At 39.0% G+C, this 27,695-nt stretch overlaps 2 protein-coding genes and 1 long non-coding RNA gene across 3 annotated transcripts in view; all 3 read left to right on the top strand.

Annotated features, from left to right (window-relative positions):
* Nucleotides 1–27,695, top strand: part of LOC141299002 (uncharacterized) — a 110,983-nt gene that overhangs the window by 36,078 nt on the left and 47,210 nt on the right. The window lies entirely within an intron of this gene.
* Nucleotides 13,152–15,358, top strand: LOC141299798 (serum paraoxonase/arylesterase 2-like). Its single transcript, XM_073830170.1, has 9 exons — nucleotides 13,152–13,294; nucleotides 13,468–13,538; nucleotides 13,694–13,749; nucleotides 13,853–14,018; nucleotides 14,206–14,332; nucleotides 14,413–14,613; nucleotides 14,741–14,822; nucleotides 14,989–15,117; nucleotides 15,197–15,358. The coding sequence occupies exons 1-9, from the start codon at nucleotides 13,152–13,154 to the stop codon at nucleotides 15,356–15,358; spliced, it is 1,137 nt and encodes a 378-aa protein (XP_073686271.1).
* On the top strand, nucleotides 20,751–21,519 carry LOC141299312 (uncharacterized). The gene is made up of 2 exons (XR_012341753.1): nucleotides 20,751–20,987; nucleotides 21,175–21,519. It is a non-coding gene; the product is annotated as an uncharacterized lncRNA (long non-coding RNA).

Below are 27,695 nucleotides of genomic sequence, written 5' to 3'. Positions count from 1 at the left end.
GAAAATTAGCAACGTTGGCGTCTGTCTTCAAGTTCTTCTCCGTTTTCAGACGTCTCCATCTTTCAAAGGCATCTCCTATATCCTTGTTTTATTTCAGACTTTGTCACGACGTATTTCGGATTCATAACGAGGTCTTTAGGTTTCGTAACGTTATACATGTTTTATCCGACACGTTCGTATAGCTGCAGCTGTAACAGAGCTGGCAACCTGGATGACCAAACTCTACTGACTTCGTGATTGGTAGATAGCTGGAGGGTGGAGCCTCAGACCAAAACACAAAATGACAACAATAACATCAGTTGAGGGCTGCAACTCTCACTTTTAAATGACAATATCCTGGCCGGACCACTGTTGTCAGTGATATAAGTATTTGAAATAAACATGATTTCTTATTGTCTAGTGACATGTCAGGGCCATTTTATGATTAACTGACATAAATTTCTTACATACGGTTCCTTTAAATGTAATGGTCACATCCTTGTGTATACTCTTCTCAAATTGTAAAATACTTGTAAATGGAAATCTACTGATCTCCCTGATTTCTTTGCCTTTATTGAGCTTTCATTAGGTTGTTGCTTTTCATCTGACTCAATCTGAAACTGTTATCATCTACACCAGGGTTCCTCAATAGGCGGCCTGCGAGAGAAAAGTGTTTGGCCCGCACTAATTTCAAATAGTGTTGTCAAGGTAACGTCAGCGTAAGCACGTCACTAGCGTCAAAAATCAAACGCAGCATCATTAAAGCTTAGGCGGACAGCGAAAACATGGCGAGTGGAAAAACAAGAAAAGCGGACACGGAAAATAGGCGATTCAAACGCGAATGGACAGAACAATTTTGTTTTATTTTGCCTGACCACCACAACACAAAGCCAACGTGTTTGTTATGCATGCAGACTGTGGCAGTCTGTAAGGCTGATAACATGAAACGCCATTTCATTGCATTGCACAGCAATTTTAACTGCAATTATCCAGAACATTCGGAGAGCAGCAAACAGAAGGTAACACAATTGGTGACATCTTACAAGCAATTAGTTGCTGTTATACACGAAACCACATCCATACAGGAGAATGCATCCGCAGCTTCCTTACGTGTTGCTTGGAACCTGGCAAAGGCCAAAAAGCCATTTGCGGATGCCGAATTAATTAAAAACTGCACAACTGACATGGTGGAGGAAATTTTAAATCACGATGACAAAGCGAAGAAAATGGTTGTGGAGCTATTACAGAAGGTGCCATTATCCGATTGCACAGCAACAAGAAGAGTAGAGACATTAGCGGGTGAGTGTCTGTCCAATCTTTTATCCGACATAAAGAAAGCTGAAGCCATGTCACTTGCAATAGATTCGTCTTGCGACCGAACTGACATTGAACAGTTGTCAGTGTTCGTCAGATTTTTTGATGGGAAGGTTTTCCTAATTGAGGAACCCTGATCTACACATCAACAAATTTGCTGGAATGATGCCAAACCGCATCTGAAGCTGCATCTCTTGGCGCTTTTCCACTACACAGTACCAGCTCGACTCGGCTCGGCTCGACTCGACTCAGCTCTGTTTGGTTTTCCACTGTGTAAAAGTTGTACCTGTACCTCTACAATAGTACCTGGTTTGTCATAGCGACGCTGCAGGAAACTGCCGTGACGTAATCTTCTACGCGACACACACCCGCTGTCTGCACCTCCTCGTTTGACCACGGCGTATTCTTCCGAGTTGCCATAATATGTAATGGATTGGATATGTCACGCAATCTCTGGCCAAACTTTTTAAAAATGGTGGGGTTATTCTGGATACTATTGCTGGCGCGTGCAATGACGACGCAGTGAATAGTGACGATTCTCTCTGACCAATCAGCAGTCTGCTGTGTTTTCACGTCACATTTAGTATCGCCTCAGCTCGCTTGGAACCTCGCCGGAGGTGGTACGAAAAAAAGTACCTGGAAGCCGGTACAGGTACAACTTTTACACAGTGGAAAACCAAACAGAGCCGAGTCGAGTCGAGCTGAGGCGAGCTGGTACTAGGGCTGGGCGATAAAACGATAACGATATGTATCGCGATAGACACGTGATCGATATCAATAAAAAATGTGTTCGATAAAACGTTCAATATTTTTTATTATTCGTCGGAAGAAAACAGAGGTTGTGAAGCTAGTTTGGTTGCATTAACAAAGGCACTCGCTCTCTGGTAACCTAGCAACATAGGGAGTGACACGCTAACAGCCACTCATGTAACAGTATCATGTTTGGTTGCGCCATATAGATGTAGCGTGCTGGTCTGCTGGAATCCTCTTCATAAACTGAAAATGAGTGCCGCAGCGAGCGAGGAAATTGTAAATAAAAGAGGAAAAGTCAGCTCGCCAGTGTGGCAGTTTTTTGGATATTATAAGTCTGACCGTAGTCAGACCAATGTCGTCTGCAAATTATGCAAGACCATCGTCCCCGCCAAGACTGGTAATACCACAAATTTGATGTACCACCTTAGCCGCGCTCACCCTTTGGAGCACAGCCGTATTCAACCAACAACATCTGTAGCTGCAACGCCGCACAAGCAGCAGACCACCATGGAGAGGTACTCTGCATCAGTGCCTTATGATAAAGAATCTAAACGGTACAAAGATATAACGGAGGCAGTGGCATATCATATAGCCAAAGACATGCTTCCGCTTAGCACTGTCGAGAAGCCAGGTTATAAAAAGCTTATACACGTGCTTGACCCACGCTATGTTCTTCCAGGCCGAAAGTACTTTTCTAAGACTGCCATTCCTAAGCTGTATGTAATGTGCAAAGAATCTGTGCAGCAAGAAATATTGTCAGCAAAATACTTTGCAACAACCTCTGACTTGTGGTCAAGCCGTACATCGGAGCCATACATTAGCTTGACCATTCACTTTATCGATAAAGAATGGGGTTTGAAAACCAGATGCCTTGAGACTGCATACTTCCCCGAAGATCACACAGGAGAAGTGATAGCAGAAGGCTTGAAGGAGGCACTGTTGTCCTGGAGTCTGATTCAAGACAAAATGGTGTGCATCACCACAGACAGCGGGGCAAATGTAGTAAAGGCGACTTCACTGAACAACTGGACACGACTGCAGTGTTTTGGCCATCGTTTGCACTCTGCTATTGGTGAGTAGCTTTGTCATTTTAATGCTCGCCATCAATGTTAGTTCCTATGGTGATTTTATTACCCAATAATTGAGATTATATATTATGATCTATGGAAGCAGCTCTATGTGTGTGTGTGCGCGTGTTTCTGTGTGTGATCCATAGCCGCGGGAACGTATTTTGAGCAGGGGGTGCTGAAAAAAAAAAAAAAAAAGAATCGAAGTTACAAGTAAAAAAAAAAAGTTTCTCTTTTGTTGTTTTTTATTGCTTCTTTTGTCCTCCGCTTTGGATGAAAGCGTCTACTAAATGTCTAAATATAATGTAAAGTAATAAGTGTGCAATACACAGGCTTGGTCCTGTAGTCAGTTTTATAAGGCAGAAATAAAATACATTTATTTCAGCTGAACATGGGACGCTACTGTTACAGTTCTGTCAGTTTATGTCTTAGTCATGTCATGTTTTTGGTTTCTCCCATTGTCTCCCCCCGTTAATCTGTCTGCTTTGGTTTAGTCCTTGTCATCTGTATCACCTGTGTCCCCGTAATTAGTCTGTCTTTATAAGCATGTGTTTGATTTCAGTTCCCTGTCGGTCCTTTTGTGTGAAAAGATGTGTGTGATGTTCCTGACCTGTTCCTGCCTTGTTCCAGTCGAAGATTTATATTAAATTTATTGTAGTTTGTAATTCCTGTCGTCCGTCTCGTCAACTCCTGCACGCACCCGTTACATAAGGACCGACCAACTACAGTTTACCTGGCGTCTTTCCCTGCGTTTATTTTTTCGTTTTTGTATCAGTGTTTGTTTTATATTTTTTCCCTCATGGATGACCCCAACGTTGCCATCATTCTCCTGAAGCAGGGGAGACGCTCTCTCGAGGACCACACCAGAGACTTTCTGTCCCTCGTTCCATCAACTCACTACCCGGACAGCTGCTTGTGCACGTTCTTCCACCACGGACTTAATGACAATATCAAGACGCAGCTGTCCGGGGAGGGTCCTCGAGAGAGCTTTGCCGGATTCGTCGAGTGGGTGCTGGCGTCCAATGGATCTTCCTGGACTGTCGATTTCATCGAGGAGGACGTCAGCCCCGCTCACAACCCAGAGAGCAGCCAACCATCGCCCCGACATGCAGAGCTGGAACCCGAGCGCACCACGGATGCAGGACTAGAGCCGCGAGCGACCGAGCCAGAGTCCTCTCCGGCTGATCAGGTGCGTGAGTCGGATTCCACATCTCTGACGGTGGATTGCGACGTGGAGCTAGGGAGGGAAACGGAGAGCCCTGCCCACTGCAACTCCGCTGGGGGTGAGCTGGATATCTCTGGGGACTTAATTGACTTTGTTTCTGAGACTGTGGATATTGACACGCCGGATCTAATAGACTTTTTCTCTGAGCCACTGACGCGCATTGACTTCCCTCCCACCCGCCCTCATCTGTCCGAATCTGCCTGGTTCCCGCTGGTTCCGCCCAGCCGCCCTGAGTCCCCGCTGGTTCCGCCCAGCCGTCCTAAGTTCCCCAAGTCAGCCGTCAGTCCCCTTGCTCACCCTCAGCCCACCATCTCTGCAGTGGGCTCGCCGCAGGGATGCCTGCTCACTTCGGTGGCAAGGCTGGAGGTTCCCTCAGCTCCGCCTCCAGCCTTCGAATCCAGACCTCCACCTCGGTCCTCCGACCCTGCGGCTCCACCACGGCTCTCAGCGCCCTCCTCTCCACCGTCGCCCGTCGGTCCACCAGCTCCACCGGGCTACATCGTCTTTCCGGCTCCGCCCTGGTCAGTCGTCACCCCATCGGATCCTCAGGACTCTGCTCCTCCGGCTGCGCCTCGTCACGCCGTCCCACCGGCTCCTTGGGACTCCTCCTTCCTGCGGGCACAGCCTCCATCCTCTGTCGCTCCGGCTCCGCCGCGGATCTCCGGGACTCCGCCTCCGCCTCGGCCGCCAGAGCCCGTTCCGCCTTGGCCCTCCGGATCCGCGGTATCGCCCTGGATCTTCGGCTCTCCATCTCCGCCTCGGGTTCCTCTGCCAGCTGCTCTGCCTCTGTCGGTCGGCCCCACGGAGTCGGCGGTCCGTCCTCCACCATGGCTCCTCCCTCCGTCGGCTCCTCCGTGGGCCGTCATCCTGGCTGCGATCTGGGTCCTGCTCTCCTGCTTCAGGTCCCTCCTGTGTCTTCCCTGGCTCCTCCCACCGTCGTCGCCCCCTTGGACTGTCCTTTTTGTTTCCTGGACTTGTGTTCTGGTCCTCCTCCGGGGGTTGCGTCCTCCGCCGGAGCCCCCTCCCTTATTGACTCTGTTTTCCTGGTTTTCCGCCCCTCTCGTTTTTTCGTTTTTTCTACGGCGCGAGGACGCGCCTTTCCGGAGGGGGGCGTAATGTTACAGTTCTGTCAGTTTATGTCTTAGTCATGTCATGTTTTTGGTTTCTCCCATTGTCTCCCCCCGTTAATCTGTCTGCTTTGGTTTAGTCCTTGTCATCTGTATCACCTGTGTCCCCGTAATTAGTCTGTCTTTATAAGCATGTGTTTGATTTCAGTTCCCTGTCGGTCCTTTTGTGTGAAAAGATGTGTGTGATGTTCCTGACCTGTTCCTGCCTTGTTCCAGTCGAAGATTTATATTAAATTTATTGTAGTTTGTAATTCCTGTCGTCCGTCTCGTCAACTCCTGCACGCACCCGTTACAGCTACAGATCTGAGGGTGCGCTGACGAGAACTATAGCTAGACTTCGTCTTCTTTTTGTTAAGAGCTAGATGTTTGATAAAAGCGAATTTTCCATTGTACTACTTGTCTTTCTTTTTTTTAATAGCTGTGTAGATATGCTCGTTCATTTTTAAGTTGTGTACAGACACGTTACAGGGGACAAATGAAGTCATCATGGCAACAAATGTTTATATAAAAGTGAGTTTGCAAACTTAAAAGTTTATAAGATATACATTTGAAATAACTTACACAGTGACAGTCATAAGCTCCAGGCCTGCTTCCTTATCCGACTGATCCGCCAGCTCAAGGCTGTCTATTTTTTATTTAGTTTGGGCTTTACGAAAAAATGACGTTCAGTTATTAATGCTGGCATTGTTTTTCTGCAGGTGCTGCAGGAAAAGATAAAGGGTGGAGAGGGCTGTAGGTGTGTGCAAGAAAGTGGTATCTACCTTTTCTTACTCGTGGAAGAAAAAGAGTGCACTCACTAAAGCACAGGAACGTCTCCATCTTCCCAAACACCAGCTGGTCACAGAGTCACCAACCAGATGGGGCTCAAGACAAAAGATGGTGGCAAGGGTCCTAGAGCAACAAAAGGCCATCACTGAAGTTCTGTCTTCTGACAAAAACAACAGGCACCTGATCCCAACGTGGCAGGATATTGACGTCCTTGAGTCAATGCATGCGGCCTTAACTCCTCTCCTGGAGTTCACAGACTCCCTTTCTGGGAAGTCATATGTGACGGTCTCGTACGTGAAGCCTGTGCTCCACCTTTTCCGCTCCAGTTTGCTGAAAGTTAATGAGGGGGACACTCGGCTCACAAAAGAGCTGAAGACAAAAATAATGACCTATCTAGATGAGAAATATGCTGACCCTGACACAGATGATCTCCTTGACATGGCTACTTTCGTGGACCCTAGGTTTAAAGGCCAATACATCAGACCAGAGAAGGTAGGGGCCATTCAAATGAGAGCTGTGTCTGAGATCATGGATGAAGACCAGGGCCAATCACAGGCAGGGCCTTCTGAGGGAGCAGCACACCAAGGTGCAGAAGAAGGAGCTGTCAGTGGACCACTTATGCCACTGGGCGTGAAGAAGCAACGCAAGTCATTGGGGAGCTTTTTCAAAAAACAGTGCCAAGAAGATGATGCTTTGCCTCTCACTGAAAAACAAAAAGTGGAGAGTGAGCTGGAAAGGTACCTGATGTGCCCTGATGCAGACAGTGAGTCTAACCCTCTGGATTGGTGGAGGCTACATGAACACAACTTCCCCAGATTGTCTCAGCTGGCAAAAAAGTACTTGTGCATCCCAGCCACCAGCACCCCCTCAGAAAGAATTTTTAGTACTGGGGGTAATATTGTTACATGCGCCAGGGCAGCTTTAGACCCAGAGAAGGTCAACCAGCTGGTGTTCCTAGCACAAAACCTGGACTGAAAATATACTTGAATAGTTCAACTTCAAGTATGATTAGAGTAAGAATAACTTGAAGAGTTACCTTTTCATATTTCTGCAGGTTTTATATTTCAAACAATGTTACTGTACTGTATCAGGTTTGTTTTTTTAAATTACAGATGTTTCTCAGTCTTCCTCAGGTTTATTTAGGTTTACAAAACACTGCACATATTTTAAAAACACTTTATTCACCAGAAGGTGAACAGCTAGTGAATTTCCTAGCACTAAACTTGTACAAAATTCTCAGGTTTGTCTGTTTATATTTAACACTTTGCACTATTTTATTACACTTTATTAAGCGTTTCTTACATTTTCTTTCATTTTGCACCTTAAATGTTAAGAGATAATTGTTAAGTGTTCATTGTGAATTTAAACTTATGTTTACATTTTACAATTATTTGAGTTTTTCGTGGTTGTTGACATTTCTGTCTAAATAATTAAGGGGATTATGATCAGAGGAAGATTAAGTTTAAAATAAAAATGTTTAAATGTAATATATTGTTTTCCTGGTCCTTATTTTAAATGGGTCATTAAAAATATCAATAATTATCGATATCGACCGATATGAAACACTGATATCGTGATATAGTTTTCAGCCATATCGCCCAGCCCTAGCTGGTACTGTGTAGTGGAAAAGCGCCATCTGTCAAGCACCTATTTTAACTGCTCTGATAAAAGATGTACAACTTTGTATGGTTCTGTCAATCAGATAAAAACATAAGCATGATGAATAGGACATGTGGCTTTGCATGGTTAAACAACATACTGCTGTTATCACTTAGGGTGTACTCACTTTTATTGCCAGCTATTTTGACAATAATGGCTGTATGTTGAGTTATTTTCAGAGGACAGTAAATCTATACTGCTATACAAGCTGCACACTGACTACTCTAAAATATATACAAGTTTAATTTCTATAGTATTGTCCCTTGAGAAGATATACTAGAATGGTTGCTGAAATGTGAGGGGTATTTATTTATTGAGATACTGCTAAAGGCAAATGAATTGAGAAAATGTAGAGGACAGTTCATGGGATAATCCAGCTTTGAGAATGAAAGCCAACCTGTTTGTTCCTCAGTATCTTCACGTTTGACTCTGAATGTTTCTTCAATCTTCATGTCTTCACTCTCCTCTTTAATAAACGCCATCTTTATAATAGTGTGCCACGTGGATCTCAGTTGCTCCACTAGGAGTTTTTTTTTTCTGTTTGGAAACTTTGCCCTGTTTAAGATGAAAATAATTACTCTAGTCCAGTAGTCAGTGCACTAGTAAGGGAGTCAAAGTTATTTTAAAGTTATAGTTGTTGAACTTAAATGATCTGATTAGACAAACACTCAAAACTTTACCATATTATTCAGTTTTGATTAACATTTAATGATTAGTATATTACATTTAATCGATTACACACTTTAGAAATTGCTATTGTATTTAAAGGTTGTCATTACAACAAAAACATTTGCAGTTGTTGTTTGTCAAAGTTGTCATTACACATGTTTGAGTTTGTTCTCGATGTATATTTACAGTGTTTTGAGCAGCAGGTCTCTCAGCGAGCGTAGATTCGAAACAGTGAATCATTTTGTGAATCAACCGATTCAATTGACTCGGAGTTTGTAATTCGTGTTTCTGATCTGAATCACTACAGAGAGAGAAATCAGACGCTGTGTGGATGCGCTTTACTCACGAAATAACGGTCATTATTAGATGAAATCTTACACGCACTAATTATAAAGTTTAAAAGGCTTGTAAAACATATAAAACGGACTGAACGCATTGTATGAATTTAAACACTTTAAATGATTAAGACTACAAACCTTTCTTCAACTGAAACCAATAGGTGCGTTCGACTTCATGCGGCGCCGCAAGAAATCGGCTGCCGCCTTACAAAACAATGCATTCTGGTAAGATCATTTGTCCGACTTTGATCGGCGCTGCAGCCGCCTTTCGATCACGTGTTCCATCAAAGTACCGTGAGAGCAAAACGAGACCAGCCGCAGAGGTCAGGCGCTGCAGCTGCTTAAAACCGGCTGCGAAAGCCTTAATGACGACACACTTTATTCTCATTGGTCAGATTATGTGACGACAAGCACGACGTGTGCTGCGTGTTTTTCTTAAAAAAGTTAATGTAATCAATCTTTTTATTATTAATTTTTGCGAAAATGTACAAAACAAGACAGGGAACAATATATAAGGCACAACCATCACTGAAACTATAAATAATCAACTATGTATATATATATATATATATATATATATATATATATATATATATATATATGTATATATATATATATATATACACACAACATCAGATCAATCAACAGAAAAATATCTAATAAAATATATTACAATAATAAATATTTGGAGAAAGAGAGGCAAAGAGTTTCAGGCTCTCTATTTAGATTTTTAAAATACTTAAAGCTCTGAAACATTTTTACAAACTTACATTAAAGGAGGGCTTACATTTTTTCCATTTACATACCTGAATATGATATTTTACCCAACAATAAAACAAATTTGACAACATCTGATGTAATCAATCTTTATATTGAATATCTGATATTCAAACAAAACATTAATGATGTAAAAGTAAAATTAGGCGATATGGTAAATATATATTCTTATTGTATAAGAGTTAAAACTTGGGAAAAAACTGGTCAACCAGAGGCTGTTTTTTTTAGATGGATGCTGTGAGAGGCTTCACTACACTGAACTGCTTATATTTGAAAAATGTCCTATAGCTGACTACAAAACCAAGATACAAATAATAAACGTCATATTACATTACATAACTAACAACTAATTTGACACTTAAAGATATGATCAATAAGAAAGCGATTTCAGCACACTACGGAAACCTATAAGTGTCCGACTTGACGGCCGTCTCTTCACTCCTCCCCCGACTGCAAGCGGCTGCTCTCGCCAGCCGGCGGCATATGGAGTTATTTATGTGCCAAAATTAAACAAACAAATACAGCGTTCTGCAAACAAACACAATCTGCTTTGCAAAGAAAAAATCGACTTTCAAACAAACAAAAAGTTCTATGCACAAACACAAGTCAATTTGAGAGAAAATGCAGAGGTATAACAAATATATGCATTGTGTGTTGCAAATATGTATACTTTTTGTGAGGAAAACTTGGTTTCTCACACGTGTACAGACAGATTTTCTCACAAATGCGTCCATATCTTCTCACAAATGCAATGGAGCAACTTCCTCTTGCAAAACAGCAGATGGCGCTATCGTTCAATTTACTCTCTCCCGAGACCTCGAACGTGTTTATATGGTTAACCTGTGTTGGCTAGAAGGTAACATCTCTGACCGGAAGACTAACAATTAAATTAATTTTTCTACCTATTAGATTGTGTTTTTTTTTTTTTATGTCTACACCTACCCCAACCCTAAACTTAGCCCTTACTATAATACAAAAACAGTATTATTGTTGTACAGTGTGATAATAATAACGTTAAAAAAACGGTTTACCCTTATTTCCCAGAGGATAATGAGAGGGGAACAGGTGAGTTTCTTCCTTACTATATTTATAATTAAACATTTGATGTTCTTACAATGCTGACTCTACCACAATGTCAGTGAAATTCAAAATATCTTCTAGCAGTAGGCTATTGCATTCATGCAGTAATTCATATGACTCATGTCGTAGTTACGTTAGTTCTTCATTAGTTCTTGATTAATACATGTCTTAACTAATCATTAGTTCATAGTCAAGAAATTACTAATTCACGAATTAATGCATGGTAATTCATGTACTGTTAATGCAAAGTGTTACCTGCTAAAAGTTGCAGCAACAAAAAATCGTATATGGACAAATTACATAAAAGTATATATAATATACAATATATAATAATAATATATAATATATTATATAGTATATAAAATATATTTTTTATATCCCGCGATCCAGGCCTAGCTTAAATGTTTAGCCATGCCAAGCCATTAACTGATCATTAGCATTAACCACTTTAAAGGAGATATTTTGAATTTCACTGACATTGTGGTGGAGTCAGCATTGTGAAAACATCAAATGTTTAATTATAAATATAGTATGGCAGAAACTCACCTGTTCCCCACTCATATTCCTCTGGGACATAAGGGTAAACCGGTTTTTGCTAGAAGGGAGACAGGATTCGCTACTGGGCATGCGCACATCAATCTAACGTTATTATTATCACACTGTACAACAATAATACTGTTTTTGTATTATAGTAAGGGCTAAGTTTAGGGTTGGGGTAGGTGTAGACATTAAAAAAACACAATCTAATAGGTAGAAAAATTAATTTAATTGTTAGTCTTCCGGTCAGAGATGTATACCTTCTAGCCAACACAGGTAAACCATATAAACACGTTCGAGGTCTCGGGAGAATAGAGTAAATTGAACGATAGCGCCATCTGCTGTTTTGCAAGAGGAAGTTGCTCCATTGCATTTGTGAGAAGATATGGACGCATTTGTGAGAAAATCTGTCTGTACACGTGTGAGAAACCAAGTTTTCCTCACAAAAAATATACATATTTGCAACACACAATGCATATATTTGTAATACATCTGCATTTTCTCTCAAATTGACTTGTGTTTGTGCATAGTACTTTTTGTTTGTTTGAAAGTCAATTTTTTCTTTGCAAAGCAGATTGTGTTTGTTTGCAGAACGCTGTATTTGTTTGTTTAATTTTGGCACATAAATAACTCCATAAACGTAAAAACAACAGCCTGTTTGGTTGTTACCACTTGGAAATGCTATGTCAGAGGTTGCAAGAGAGACTAACCCTTGAGATAAATATAATAGGCTGCATAAATACCATCTGCATGAAATGGAACATCTCAAGGTTGGTTTGCATATTAAGTGGATAATTAGGGGAGGAAAGGCACAACAAGCAACCACGTCCTTGAATGGGGTCACGGTGAAAGTATATGTCAATGAAAGAAAAACGCAACTGGGTAAATATAAAAATAAATCACACTAGAGAAGGTGGGCTTTGAAAGAAACAGCAGGTTGCCAGATGTCAGAATTAACAAGCAAAATCATTGATCAGTATAGAAATATTTGAAAAATAGATTCATTAATAATCCAAGTCATACACAATAGATTTTGCAAAAACTGTATAGGCTATTTAAGATTTTATTTAACATGTATGATATAGTAACGTAATATTAATGTGTAGCTAATAAGTGGCTGGTATAGGCAAAATCACAGAAAAAAGAAACAACAACAACAACAACAACAAAGTAATAGGATTAATACAGTGTGGTTAAAAAAAAAGTGAGGATATTATATGTGATTATTGTTAGGTCACAATAGAGGGTTGCACTTAAGTCACGGTTTAGAGTTAGGATGCACTGCCATATTGGAGATACTTGGATATAAACAACAGCATTGCCTGCATATTTAATGTACTACTTAATACGGTGTTCTGCTCATTTATGCTGTCGGAAACAAAGAAAAAATGTTTGGAAGCTGCTATATAGAGAAGGACTTAGTAAGCAGGAAAGGGCACAATATTTTGACAAACTTAAGTTAATAGTTAAAAAAAACCTATGAGCAGTTTTAGTTAGAATATTAGCCCAATACTTCACCTACCTGACTGAAAATGATAAGAACAAACAGGAATGATGTCAAGATTCTTTGCCTGGGAAATTCTGGTTTAGCCAATCACAAACGCATTTTGTTCCTCAGAAAGTTTTTGCACTCTTTTTCTTAACATTCAAATTTTGACAGTGTATGTTTTTCCCAGTCCGACCAATTAGTACAGCACAAAACATAGATAAATAATTGAACGTTTTTTAACAGCAATAGTCAGCAAAATTGTCGAGTTCTGTCCGATTGATGACCCGTCGTGAAAACACTAATTATTATTCTGCCTTGTGGTAGTAAAATAAATAAATAAAATACAATAAATAAATAACATCGCGTACAATGAGCGGACATGGCAACACTGAAGGGTTTGTGCGCTACAGAGGCAGCGTGACAGTTTCAGACAGTATGGGTAAGTTAGCAGTACTCTCGGTTGCTGCTGCAGCACTTGCAGTTTTGATCGGAGAAAGACTTATTACATTAAGGTTGGTTGATGTGTCCGATCATATTTAGCCTATTTTCTTTGACTACACGCTGTACTGGTCTTTGCTGCTACTTATTAACATATTAATTGGTGTTTATACGTAATTACTGCACATGACAATAATTATAGCAATATGCATTATGTATTACAATATATATTTTGTCTTGTTTACAGGCATTTATCACTGGCCTACAGAGAACTTACTCAAAACTACCTTCCGAACTGTCACCATATAGAGGGCATAGGTCAGTAAACTGAAATTGTTACCGCCTTTTCTGGTCACGTGTCATTTTCTGGACTGGATTCACCAGTCTGGACCTAATGCAATATTACTTACGCAACTATAAATGTGAGATTCAGATTCAAGTTTTGTAGTGTGTTATTTTTGTGTTTTGAACAGAATGTGGGGCTGAAGATATCGCCATACTTGAAAATGGACTGGCCTTTCTTAGCACTGTATGTCATAAAACTAAAAGCACATGGGTTTTGAAACACATAGCTGTTAAATGACTATATATGCGTTTGACTGTTAAATGCAACTATATTTTTAAATGCATAGTGCATGAAGCATCCAGATTTACCGTCCTTATCAGATGACCCCGGAAGGATCTACACCCTGAATCTGTTGGAGCCTGATCAGAAAATTAAAGCACTGAACATCAAGGGAGACTTTGACAAAGACTCTTTTAATCCACATGGAATCAGCGTGTACACGGATGACAAAGGTTTGGCATTATTGTTGAATGCATAGATAAACACGAAAAGATGCATTCCTTGTTGAATTCTTTCTATACTTATATAAAATTGTTTATACTGATAATATTGCAAAATTTATAAACTCACACTTAAGAAGTACAGTAGTTATTGTCTGTGATTGAACCTAAATGTGTATGAATTCTTCTCTCACTACAGATGGTGCTGTGTACCTATTTGTTGTTAATCATCCTCAAGGCAACAGTCAAGTGGAGATTTTCCGATTTGTTGGGGATGAAAATGCTCTGCAATACATCAAGACCATCAGGCATGAACTCCTGCATGAGTATGTTTCTTTAAACCACATTATTGCTGTAATTCGAAATCTAAAGTATTAATTCCAGTTTATTTATCTGCATTTGTTAGTGTGAATGATATAGTCGCTGTGGATACTGAAAGCTTTTATGCCACCAATGATCATTACTTCACTAATGGGATTCTCAAGTTTGTGGAGCCATTTCTGACTTTGCCCTGGTGTGACGTCGTCTACTACAGCCCTCAGACTGTACAGGTTGTGGCAGGGGGCTTCTTGATCGCCAACGGCATAAATATCTCCCCCGATAAAAGGCAAGTTTCAGAAAAGATTCAAGATTTCCATTAATAAAAGCACAGCAGAGTGTAATAATATCAAAGCATTTATTGTGTAATCATGTCATATGTATATGCTCTTAATACAATTAACATGTAATTTCAGATATTTGTATGTGGCAAATCTTCTGAAGCACAAAATTGTCGTCTTTGAAATACAGGAAAGCACTGTATTGTCTCATGTAAAGGTAAACACTGAACTACATGAAATTTAAGAATAGAATTTTAGGTTGTGTTAACTTCAAATAAAACAACCATGTACTACTGTATAGTTTTAAACTAGTTTTAACAATAATCAACAACTACTCCATCTGCTATTGTTAATATAACCACGTGTTCATTTTTCTTACCCAGGAAGTTGATGTGGAGTCACTGTGTGACAACATTGAGGTGGACCGTGAGTCTGGAGATCTATGGGTGGGCGGCCACCCAAATGGTATCAAATGGTTATTTCATGATCCGAATGATCCACCAGGTTCTGAGGTATGTGAATATATGCAGAATATTTAAATGCTTGAGCCTTTGAGTTGCAAATTTATAACTTACCCATGTTCTCTTCTAGGTTATCAGGATTGAAAACATCCTATCTGAAAGTCCCCGGGTCACCCAAGTATTTGCAGATAATGGCAGTATGATCATTGCTTCCTCGGTGGCAGCCCCATATGGAGGAAAGCTGCTCATTGGAACAGTTTATCAGAAAGCTCTGATTTGTGACCTTAAATAGTCAATTAAACATACTTTCAGAAAAGAATAAATATTCAACTTTCTGCAAGATTTGGTCTGAATAGTGTCATTTTTGAGACTAGTTATTTGCAACACAAATCAAAGACAAGACCAGCTAATGATATATGGGTAATCAAGTTTTAATCAACAATTAACAATAGGCACCTTTTGATCTGTATAGTGTGACAAAACAATCCACACAATACATATTTGGCTTGACACAGACTGATTGGATAATAAACTACTACCTATCTATATGTGAGCTGGAAGCAGGGGTTAAACTTCACTTGACTTGGCATATGTTCTCAATAACTATCACTAGAGCTGATTATGTACAAAAAAATATCAGTTTATGATGTCCATGTAACATAAATGAACCATTACCAACACACTCCCATAGCAGTTAGTATTTTTATTATCGCACCCCACCAACAGTTAGGTTCAGGATTAGACCTTCTTGCTTGGGCCTACTTAAAAAGAAATCCCGTTTTGTATATCACATTTTAGGATTTCATAAGTAATCACTGCCTCGTAAAATTGTGTTTTTTTTTCTTCTGGGTTGACATTATCAATATTCTGAATGAACTACAGCCCTCAGACTGTACAGGTTGTGGCAGGGGGCTTGATCGCCAACTGCATAAATATCTCCCCCAACAAAAGGCAAGTTTGAAAAAACATCAAGATTTGCATTGATAAAAGCACAGCATAATGTAATGTTACCATCAAAGCATTTATTGCATCATTTTGTCATGTTTATATGTTATTAATACAATTAACATGTTATTTCAGGTATTTGTATGTGTCATGACTCTGGGCTGCTGCCTTTCCCTTCGCCACACGATGTCGCTGTTTTCCCTTCCCTGCACTACACTTCTCTGATTGTTGCACCTGCCTTGATTGTCACCTGTCTTCCCCAGCTGATTACACTTATGATTTGTCTTTATAATCTCCACACTTCCACTACCCTGGTGAGTCTGCATTGTTTCCTGTACCTGTCTTCCGTATGGTTTGTTTCCTGTCTCTGTTTTCAAGTTTTATGTGAATCCTGCTCCTGCCCAGATCCAGTCGTGTGTGCCGTGTTGGCCGTTTGTTTGTTTGTTTATCTGTTTATTTTGTGTTTATTAAATATATCTTACTTACCCTGCATTTGGACCCAGACCCTTATCCTTATCGTGACAGAATGCAGACTCCACAGATGGGTCCAGCGGGGAGTAATTTTTTTTTTCTGAGGAGGCGGCGGCGTTTGAGGCGGCGTCGACCGCTCGGTTCGAGGAGGTCATTTACCTCCAACTGGCCGAGATGGAGGCCTGTAGGGCCGAGTCGGCGCGACGGCGTTCCCGCTTTGCAGTGGGGGTGGAGTGGCTCTTCCGTGGGAAGGCGGAAGTGTCCACGCTCTCTGTTCCTGACGCGGCGGTGACCGCGCTCTCTGTTCCGGACGCGGTGGTGACCGTTCTCTCTGTTCCGGACGCGGCGGTGACTGCTCTCTTTGCTCCTGACGCGGCGGTGACCGATCTCTCTGTTCCTGACGCGGCGGTGACCGCTCTCTCTGTTCCGGACGCGGCGGTGACCGTTCTCTCTGTTCCTGACGCGGCGGTGACCGCTCTCTCTGTTCCTGACGCGGCGGTGACCGCTTTCTCTGTTCCTGACGCGGCGGTGACCGATCTCTCTGTTCCTGATGCGGCGGTGACCGCTCTCTCTGTTCCTGACGCGGCGGTGACCGATCTCTCTGTTCCTGACGCGGCGGTGACCGCTCTCTCTGTTCCTGACGCGGCGGTGACCGCTTTCTCTGTTCCTGACGCGGCGGTGACCGCTTTCTCTGTGCCGGACGCGGCGGTGACTGCTGGCGTTCCTCTGGCGGCGGTGCCGGCTCGCGTTCCTATGGCGGCGGTGCCCGCTGACGTTTCTGTGGCGGCGGTACCCGCAGACGTTCCTGTGGCGGCAGTGCCCGCTCACGTTCCTCTGGCGGCGGTGCCCGCTCACGTTCCTCTGGCGGCGATGCCCGCTCACGTTCCTCTGGCGGTGGTGCCTGCTGATGTTCCTCTGGCGGCGGTGCCCGCTCACGTTCCTCTGGCGGTGGTGCCCGCTCACGTTCCTCTGGCGGCGGTGCCCGCTCACGTTCCTCTGGCGGCGGTGCCCGCTGACGTTCCTCCTCAGTTCTGGCCCGCCATCCCTCCCCCTGGTGCTCCATTCCTCCGTACCTCCTCCCTCCAGACTTTGGGAACGTCTGGAAGCCGTTCCGTAGGGAGGGGGTACTGTCATGACTCTGGGCTGCTGCCTTTCCCTTCGCCACACGATGTCGCTGTTTTCCCTTCCCTGCACTACACTTCTCTGATTGTTGCACCTGCCTTGATTGTCACCTGTCTTCCCCAGCTGATTACACTTATGATTTGTCTTTATAATCTCCACACTTCCACTACCCTGGTGAGTCTGCATTGTTTCCTGTACCTGTCTTCTGTATGGTTTGTTTCCTGTCTCTGTTTTCAAGTTTTATGTGAATCCTGCTCCTGCCCAGATCCAGTCGTGTGTGCCGTGTTGGCTGTTTGTTTGTTTGTTTATCTGTTTATTTTGTGTTTATTAAATATATCTTACTTACCCTGCATTTGGACCCAGACCCTTATCCTTATCGTGACAGTATGTGGCAGATCTTCTGAAGCACAAAATTGTCTTGGAAATACAGGAAAACACTATTGTCTCGTGTAAAGGTAAACATCTATATTATCCCGAACAGAATATATATTTTTTCTATATGAGTATAGAATTCTAAGTTTTGTTTGCTTCAAACACAACAAACATGAAACAATTTAATAGTTTTTTACTTTGTACAAACACTTATTCTGTCTGCTGCTGTTAACATTACTGCATGGTCATTTCTCTTTCCTAGGAGGTTGATGTGGGGTCACTGTGTGATAACATTGAGGTGGACTGTGAAACTGGAGATCTATGGCTGGGCTGCCACCTAAATGGTCTCAAATGTATATTTCATGATCCGAATGATCCACCTGGTTCTGAGGTGTGTGAGTGTATGTATTGTGTAGTGTTTAGTGCCCATGCTCAAATGTGATAAACTGTCGTGTTTGTATCATGTTCCCATCTCTTATACTTTCTCTTTCCACTATCTCCTGTCTACTCTCAACTGTCTCTGAGTTACAAATCTATAATATAACATTGTTCTCCTGTAGGTTATCAGGATTGAGGACATCCTATCCCATAAAAGACATGTACATATAGTCCACAAGAGAAAATAATAGTTGATTTCATAAAAATGACCCTGTTCAAAAGGTTACATACACTTGATTCTTAGTACTGTGTTGTTACCTCAGTGATCCACAGCTGTGTGTTTGTTTGTTTTTTTAAGTGATAGTTGTTCATTGGTCCCTTGTTTGTCCTGTACATGCCCGCTGTTCTTCCGAAAAATCATTCAGGTCCCACAAATTCTTTGGTTTCTCAGCATTTTTGTGTATTTGAACCCTTTCCAACAATGAGTCTGGGATTTTGAGATCCATCTTTTCACACTGAGGAGAACTGAGGGACTCATATACAACTATTACAAAAGGCTCAAACTCTCACTGATGGTTAAGAGCCAGGGGGTAAAAACTTTTGAACAGAATGAGGATGTGTACATTTTTCTTATTTTGCCTAAATGTCATATTGTTTCATTTAGTACTGCCCTTCTGAAGCTACAGAAGAGTCTTACATGTCCCCAGAAGACAAAATAAGTTACATTTACACTGATCTTCAAATTAAAAAAGTTTTCATCCCCGGCTCTTAGTGCATCTGAAAATGGTCAATTATTGTCATGTTTTGGGAAGTACTAATCGGTTAGACCGGGAAAAACATTTAAAGTACTATAGACTGTTAAAAGTTAACAAATCAAGGAGAAGAGTGCAAACTGTCTGAGGAACAAAAGGCGTTTGTGGTTGGCCTAACTGAACCAGGATTTCCAGAGCAAAAATCTTGACAACATTCGTGTTTTTTCTTATCATTTTTGGTCAGGTAGGTGAATATTAGGCTAATACCTTAATTAAAACTGCTCGTATGTATCTTTACAACCTATTAACTTGTCAACTTGTCAAAATATTGCACCCTTTCCTGCTTACTAAGTCCTTCTCTATACGATTTACCAGCTTCAATACGTTATTACAGTGGTTTAGAAAGCATAAATTAGCAGAGCAATGTATTCAGTAGTACATTAACCATGCAATCCATGCTGCTGTTCACATCTGAGTATCTCCAATATGGCTGCGCATCTGGGTAACTGACCAAACCGTGACGTAATTGCAAACTCTCTGTCCACCTTTTTCTTCCTGTAAGAGTAGGCACGGCCATTTGTAAATTCTATGGGTCTGACTTCAGTCTCATCTGCATCCAGCTATTTTAAGCTGTACAAAACAGCTGGTTTTGCTGCTTGATGTTGCAAATCGGTGTGTCTTACCATATTATTTTAATGTATAACTTAATTATGAGCACACTGGTTTGTAGTGTAAACAGTTTTACCATTTACTGCACAGTTATTCTTCTCATTATTTCCCTATAGCAGCTAATGAACTGGAAGTCTCACCCATAGCCTTACTTCTGTGTTAAAGAATAAGATGAATATCCAGTTATATAAATTACATTTTGACTTGTTTGATAGTAACAGAAAAAAAAACCCCGTGACTTAACTATCACAAGCACAACTATCTATTCAGGTAAATAAACTGCTGCATAGTATTTTATTTGAAGTTGTCTCGTAAGAACTATTTTCTAAGCTTAAGAAATCTAGATATTCTTTACAGATCTTGCAACCCACACTTACTAATTTAACTGCTGATCCAGCATGAAGAAAAAAGTAAAATAAAAGTAAGCCGCTTCTTATATATGTGACCCTGGACCACAAAACCAGTCTTAAGTCGCTGGGGTATATTTTGTAGCCAAAAATACATTGTATGGGTCAAAATTATTGATTTTTCTTTTATGTCAAAAATCATTAGGAAATTAAGTAAAGATCATGTTACATTAAGATTTTTTTGTAAAATTCCTACTGTAAACCTATCATAATGTAATTTTTGATTAGTGATATGCATTGTTAAGAACTTAATTTGGACAACTTTAAAGGTGATTTTCTCAGTATTTAGATTTTTTTGCACCCTTAGATTCCAGATTTTCAAATAGATGTATCTCGGCCAAATATTGTCCTATCCTAACAAACCATACATCAATAGAAAGCTTATTTATTGAGCTTTCATATGATGTATATATCTCAGTTTTGTAAAATTTAACCTTATGACTGGTTTTGTGGTCCAGGGTCACATATGGTTAAGTCCAAGGCGAGAGAGTACAAGGCACGCTTGCCAAGTCCCTGGTTTTACTGCGGACTTGGGATACTTTTACACAGTTGCAACAGGTTAAAGCGATTTCCCCGGACGGCAATTTTGACCGAATGGAAGGTAGAAAGGAAAAATCGCGGGAAAAAACGCGATTGGGATAGTTTCAATTTAAAATCGTACTGGTGTGGTTTTGGAGACCTGGCAACCCTGACAACACTGGTTCCCGTTGTTTACAAGTGTTTCAGACAGTATGGGCAAGTTAGTTTTCTCGTTAGCTGTTATTGCTCTGGCGGTTTTCATCGGAGAGAGACTCGTTGCACTTAGGTTTGTCGATATTTCCAATCGCATTTTTCAAACGATTAATTCTTTAAATGTCAAGCTTTGCAATAAAGGTTTTCTTTGACTAAACGCTGTTGTGGCCTTTGCTGCTACTTTATGAGGGCATGCTTTTAAACACGCACGCAAAAGATATTAAATGTTTAAACGTGTTTAATTATAATCCTCTCCACAGGCACTTAACACTTTCCTCCAGAGAACTTACTCAAAAATACCTTCCTAACTGCCGCTTAATAAAGACCGCGGTCAAGTGAGCCGCCATCTGCGAAGACCCAGTCAAGTCAGCCGCCACCTGGATTCTGCTGCACGTTTATTTGTGGTATTACGGTACGGATACTCGAAGCGGACAAAAAGCTGAGGAATATCTATATTTCAGCGGTTAATATCAAATGTGTCCGAAAACAGAGGGAAAATATTTAAAAACATATCAACATTGTACATTATAAAATATATAATTATATTACATTTGAATATATTGAAGTGTGTAGTTTTCTTGAGAAATAAAGTCTGTTAAAAAGCATATTCTACATGCAATATTAAAATTCCTTCAAATAACATGAATGCTTCAATAAATTATTTTTTTCTGAACGACCATGTCTCTGTCTGTGTGAATTTAGCAGAAAATGAATGGCAAACTATGTCACTATGCATTATAGCACTTATGAATTCTTCACATTTATGATTCAAATTCCTTCATATTTGTCACGAAAATCTCTGTTCATACTTCTTCAGAATACTCAAAACTGTGTCTGTGTCAACTTTCATGAGATTTCACTGAAGAATTCAGCAGAAAATGAACGGTAAATTCAGTCACTATGCATTATAATACTGATCAACTCTTCACATTTTTGATTCAAATTTCTTCATAGTTAACAGGATAATTTCTATTCATACTTCTTCAGAATACCCAAGACTGTGTCTGTGTCAACTTTCATGAGATTTCACTGTAGAATTTAGCAGAAAATGAATGGTAAATTCAGTCACTATGCATTACAGCACTTGGGAGTTCTTCACATTTATGATTCAAATTCCTTCATAGTTAACAGGATAATTTCTATTCATACTTCTTCAGAATACCCAAGACTGTGTCTGTGTCAACTTTCATGAGATTTCACTGAAGAATTCAGCAGAAAATGGATGGTAAATTCAGTCACTATGCATTATAATACTGATCAACTCTTCACATTTTTGATTCAAATTTCTTCATAGTTAACAGGATAATTTCTATTCATACTTCTTCAGAATACTCAAGACTGTGTCTGTGTCAACTTTCATGAGATTTCACTGAAGAATTCAGCAGAAAATGAACGGTAAATTCAGTCACTATGCATTATAATACTGATCAACTCTTCACATTTTTTATTCAAATTTCTTCATAGTTAACAGGATAATTTCTATTCATACTTCTTCAGAATACCCAAGACTGTGTCTGTGTCAACTTTCATGAGATTTCACTGTAGAATTTAGCAGAAAATGAATGGTAAATTCAGTCACTATGCATTACAGCACTTGGGAGTTCTTCACGTTTTTGATTCAAATTTCTTCATAGTTAACAGGATAATTTCTATTCATACTTCTTCAGAATACTCAAAACTGTGTCTGTGTCAACTTTCATGAGATTTCACTGAAGAATTCAGCAGAAAATGGATGGTAAATTCAGTCACTATGCATTATAATACTGATCAACTCTTCACATTTTTGATTCAAATTTCTTCATAGTTAACAGGATAATTTCTATTCATACTTCTTCAGAATACCCAAAACTGTGTCTGTGTCAACTTTCATGAGATTTCACTGTAGAATTTAGCAGAAAATGGATGGTAAATTCAGTCACTATGCATTATAATACTGATCAACTCTTCACATTTTTGATTCAAATTTCTTCATAGTTAACAGGATAATTTCTATTCATACTTCTTCAGAATACCCAAAACTGTGTCTGTGTCAACTTTCATGAGATTTTACTGTAGAATTCAGCAGAAAATGGATGGTAAATTCAGTCACTATGCATTACAGCACTTGGGAGTTCTTCACATTTATGATTCAAATTTCTTCATAGTTAACAGGATAATTTCTATTCATACTTCTTCAGAATATTCAAGACTGTGTCTGTGTCAACTTTCATGAGATTTCACTGTAGAATTTAGCAGAAAATGGATGGTAAATTCAGTCACTATGCATTACAGCACTTGGGAGTTCTTCACATTTTTGATTCAAATTCCTTCATAGTTAACAGGATAATTTCTATTCATACTTCTTCAGAATACTCAAAACTGTGTCTGTGTCAACTTTCATGAGATTTAACTGAAGAATTTAGCAGAAAATGGATGGTAAATTCAGTCACTATGCATTATAATACTGATCAACTCTTCACATTTATGATTCAAATTCCTTCATAGTTACATAGTTATTTGATTGTTCTTTATTTGTGTGCAAAATATATGATTTAGGCCGCACATAATTACACACATGGAATGCAGTGTATATCATTAGATTGAATAAAGTAAATTGCATAAATACCTAAAGTTTTGGCCAGCAGCTTCTGAATCTGCAGAATGCTTTGAAACGATTTGTATCACAACTTTTTACATTCTTGACAAAAACATAATTGGAAAGGTCTGAGTCTCAGGATTGCATACAGTATTTGGTGGTTATTTTGTGATAGACTGAACATTTTCTGAAAAATTTAGACTTTTGTTACAGAAAACTGCATACATTTTTTTTTTTTTTTTTTTTTTTTTTGGCATTTGGATAGCACCCGTGTCTGTTTGTGGTATAACGCCCTAAACAAACTTTCACAGGAACCTTAATTTTTTCCCTATCAACTTAAAATTTGGAACATAACTTATTTAGATATGAGGCTACAATTTGATATCAAATAGGATAAAACCTGTTATGTAAAATATATTTTTATATAAAATATAATAAAAATTGTACAGTGCATTTTATTTACAGTAATTTTAATAATTTATAGTTTTTTGTTTGTTTGTTTGTTTTTTTGTTGAAAAAAATCCACTTCTGCAATAATCTGCTGATTGTCTTCTTTAAAAAAAGTCCAACCTTACATCTGTATTCCAAAGTGTTCATGAATTACAACAGTTGAAGAGTGGATAGTGCACGTTCATGCCTATTTTAAAAAATGGGGGTGACAGTTAAGGGGTTAAAGGATCCATCAAATACACACTGCTTTCTGCTGCATTAGTTTACTGTAACCAGAAGAAAAATGACATTATTCTACAAAAAGATTTACTTCAACAAAAGAAAAATGGGAATCATGGGACTTCACCTATAAACTCGTATACGCATCAGCAATTCTCATGCAACAGTCTGTTTATCATGCACTCTTAAAACAGAAAAACAACACAACCTGTCTTATATCTGAACACACTTGTGTGTCAAATTAAAGACAACAAATTTTGTGTTAATTTCAACTCAACCAGTGTGATATTTGTCTTAACACAGGTTGATATTTTTTTTTAAATATATAGCACACTAATGTGTTAAAAAATCTCACAATCTGCATAGATGTGCCATACTTAAAATGAATGCAATACAAAAAATATATTTTTTAATTAAATCTATTAACACTGCTCAGAGTGTATTTGGTCCCACAATACATGCTAAATGAACACTGAAGCAGAGATTAACTTAATGAGAATGCTAACAAGCAGAAGTAATGAAGGAAAGAGAAACAGAAAAAAAGAAAAAGAGACAAACAGAAACACAACTACAACAGACTCAGATGAAATGAACTGAAATAAAACACAATACATCTCTGAAGATCTCAGCAAAGGAGGATTAAACAGCTCCACAAACAGCAGCACCAGCTTCACTCATTACTGACCAGATTGACTGAGTTATTACTGAGAACAGAGGTTTAGATGTTGAAATTTTCATTTGAACTTAACATTCATGTGATCAGTGTTTGCTTTAGTTGTGTTCTTGATCCTTTACTTTTTTAGCGATAACTTATGTTCTTTTGGTTGCTGAATATATGTGTTTGCAAAACAGATTTGTTATAGCAAAATAATCCAGAAGAAAACATGATTACCTGGTTGATGATAAGTTATTGTAACTTATTGGTCTTATCTAAAGACTAGAACTGTGGTTATTAACATTAACTATGTTATATGAATTTATGTTGATGAGACTTTTGTAAAGATAATTTGACTGATTTTAAAAACACTTTGCTCAGATTTAGAAAATCTGAGATGTAGATGCAAACATTAATGCATTATAATGCATGATCGAATTTGCCATTCATTTTCTGCTAAATTCTTCAGTGAAATCTCATGAAAGTTGACACAGACACAGTCTTGAATATTCTGAAGAAGTATGAATAGAAATTATCCTGTTAACTATGAAGAAATTTGAATCAAAAATGTGAAGAACTCCCAAGTGCTGTAATGCATAGTGACTGAATTTACCATTCATTTTCTGCTAAATTCTACAGTGAAATCTCATGAAAGTTGACACAGACACAGTCTTGAATATTCTGAAGAAGTATGAATAGAAATTATCCTGTTAACTATGAAGGAATTTGAATCAAAAATGTGAAGAACTCCCAAGTGCTGTAATGCATAGTGACTGAATTTACCATCCATTTTCTGCTAAATTCTACAGTGAAATCTCATGAAAGTTGACACAGACACAGTTTTGAGTATTCTGAAGAAGTATGAATAGAAATTATCCTGTTAACTATGAAGAAATTTGAATCAAAAATGTGAAGAGTTGATCAGTATTATAATGCATAGTGACTGAATTTACCATCCATTTTCTGCTGAATTCTTCAGTGAAATCTCATGAAAGTTGACACAGACACAGTTTTGAGTATTCTGAAGAAGTATGAATAGAAATTATCCTGTTAACTATGAAGAAATTTGAATCAAAAATGTGAAGAGTTGATCAGTATTATAATGCATAGTGACTGAATTTACCATCCATTTTCTGCTGAATTCTTCAGTGAAATCTCATGAAAGTTGACACAGACACAGTTTTGAGTATTCTGAAGAAGTATGAATAGAAATTATCCTGTTAACTATGAAGAAATTTGAATCAAAAATGTGAAGAGTTGATCAGTATTATAATGCATAGTGACTGAATTTACCATCCATTTTCTGCTGAATTCTTCAGTGAAATCTCATGAAAGTTGACACAGACACAGTCTTGGGTATTCTGAAGAAGTATGAATAGAAATTATCCTGTTAACTATGAAGGAATTTGAATCAAAAATGTGAAGAGTTGATCAGTATTATAATGCATAGTGACTGAATTTACCATCCATTTTCTGCTGAATTCTTCAGTGAAATCTCATGAAAGTTGACACAGACACAGTCTTGGGTATTCTGAAGAAGTATGAATAGAAATTATCCTGTTAACTATGAAGAAATTTGAATCAAAAATGTGAAGAACTCCCAAGTGCTGTAATGCACAGTGACTGAATTTACCATCCATTTTCTGCTAAATTCTTCAGTGAAATCTCATGAAAGTTGACACAGACACAGTTTTGAGTATTCTGAAGAAGTATGAATAGAAATTATCCTGTTAACTATGAAGAAATTTGAATCATAAATGTGAAGAACTCCCAAGTGCTGTAATGCATAGTGACTGAATTTGCCATTCATTTTCTTCTGAATTCTTCAGTGAAATCTCATGAAAGTTGACACAGACACAGTTTTGAGTATTCTGAAGAAGTATGAATAGAAATTATCCTGTTAACTATGAAGGAATTTGAATCATAAATGTGAAGAACTCCCAAGTGCTGTAATGCATAGTGACTGAATTTACCATTCATTTTCTGCTAAATTCTACAGTGAAATCTCATGAAAGTTGACACAGACACAGTCTTGGGTATTCTGAAGAAGTATGAATAGAAATTATCCTGTTAACTATGAAGAAATTTGAATCAAAAATGTGAAGAGTTGATCAGTATTATAATGCATAGTGACTGAATTTACCGTTCATTTTCTGCTGAATTCTTCAGTGAAATCTCATGAAAGTTGACACAGACACAGTTTTGAGTATTCTGAAGAAGTATGAACAGAGATTTTCGTGACAAATATGAAGGAATTTGAATCATAAATGTGAAGAATTCATAAGTGCTATAATGCATAGTGACATAGTTTGCCATTCATTTTCTGCTAAATTCACACAGACAGAGACATGGTCGTTCAGAAAAAAATAATTTATTGAAGCATTCATGTTATTTGAAGGAATTTTAATATTGCATGTAGAATATGCTTTTTAACAGACTTTATTTCTCAAGAAAACTACACACTTCAATATATTCAAATGTAATATAATTATATATTTTATAATGTACAATGTTGATATGTTTTTAAATATTTTCCCTCTGTTTTCGGACACATTTGATATTAACCGCTGAAATATAGATATTCCTCAGCTTTTTGTCCGCTTCGAGTATCCGTACCGTAATACCACAAATAAACGTGCAGCAGAATCCAGGTGGCGGCTGACTTGACTGGGTCTTCGCAGATGGCGGCTCACTTGACCGCGGTTAATAAAGGGCATAGGTAAGTCACTTAAACTGTCAGTTACACTGTATGCTTAGCTGTCATTTGCAGGTCTGTTTTAAATAATGTAGCGTGTTTATATGTTTCTAACACTTAAAATGAGAACTTTGCAGTGATGTTATTTCTGTGTTTTCAACAGAGTATGGGGCTGAAGATATTACCT

Source organism: Garra rufa, chromosome 23 (genome assembly GCF_049309525.1).
Source record: "Garra rufa chromosome 23, GarRuf1.0, whole genome shotgun sequence".
Lineage (NCBI taxonomy): Eukaryota > Metazoa > Chordata > Actinopteri > Cypriniformes > Cyprinidae > Garra > Garra rufa.
Note: the sequence above shows the minus strand (reverse complement) of the source record. Positions and strands in the feature narration are given on the sequence as shown.

What these genes read in the sequence shown, in the direction of transcription:
- LOC141299798 (XM_073830170.1), top strand. Translation starts at nt 13,152, where the DNA reads ATGAGCGGACATGGCAACACTGAAGGGTTTGTGCGCTACAGAGGCAGC. An exon ending in AGGCATGAACTCCTGCATGA is followed by an intron (nt 14,333 to 14,412) that starts GTATGTTTCTTT and finishes TGCATTTGTTAG; the next exon opens with TGTGAATGATATAGTCGCTG. An exon ending in CTGTATTGTCTCATGTAAAG is followed by an intron (nt 14,823 to 14,988) that starts GTAAACACTGAA and finishes TTTCTTACCCAG; the next exon opens with GAAGTTGATGTGGAGTCACT.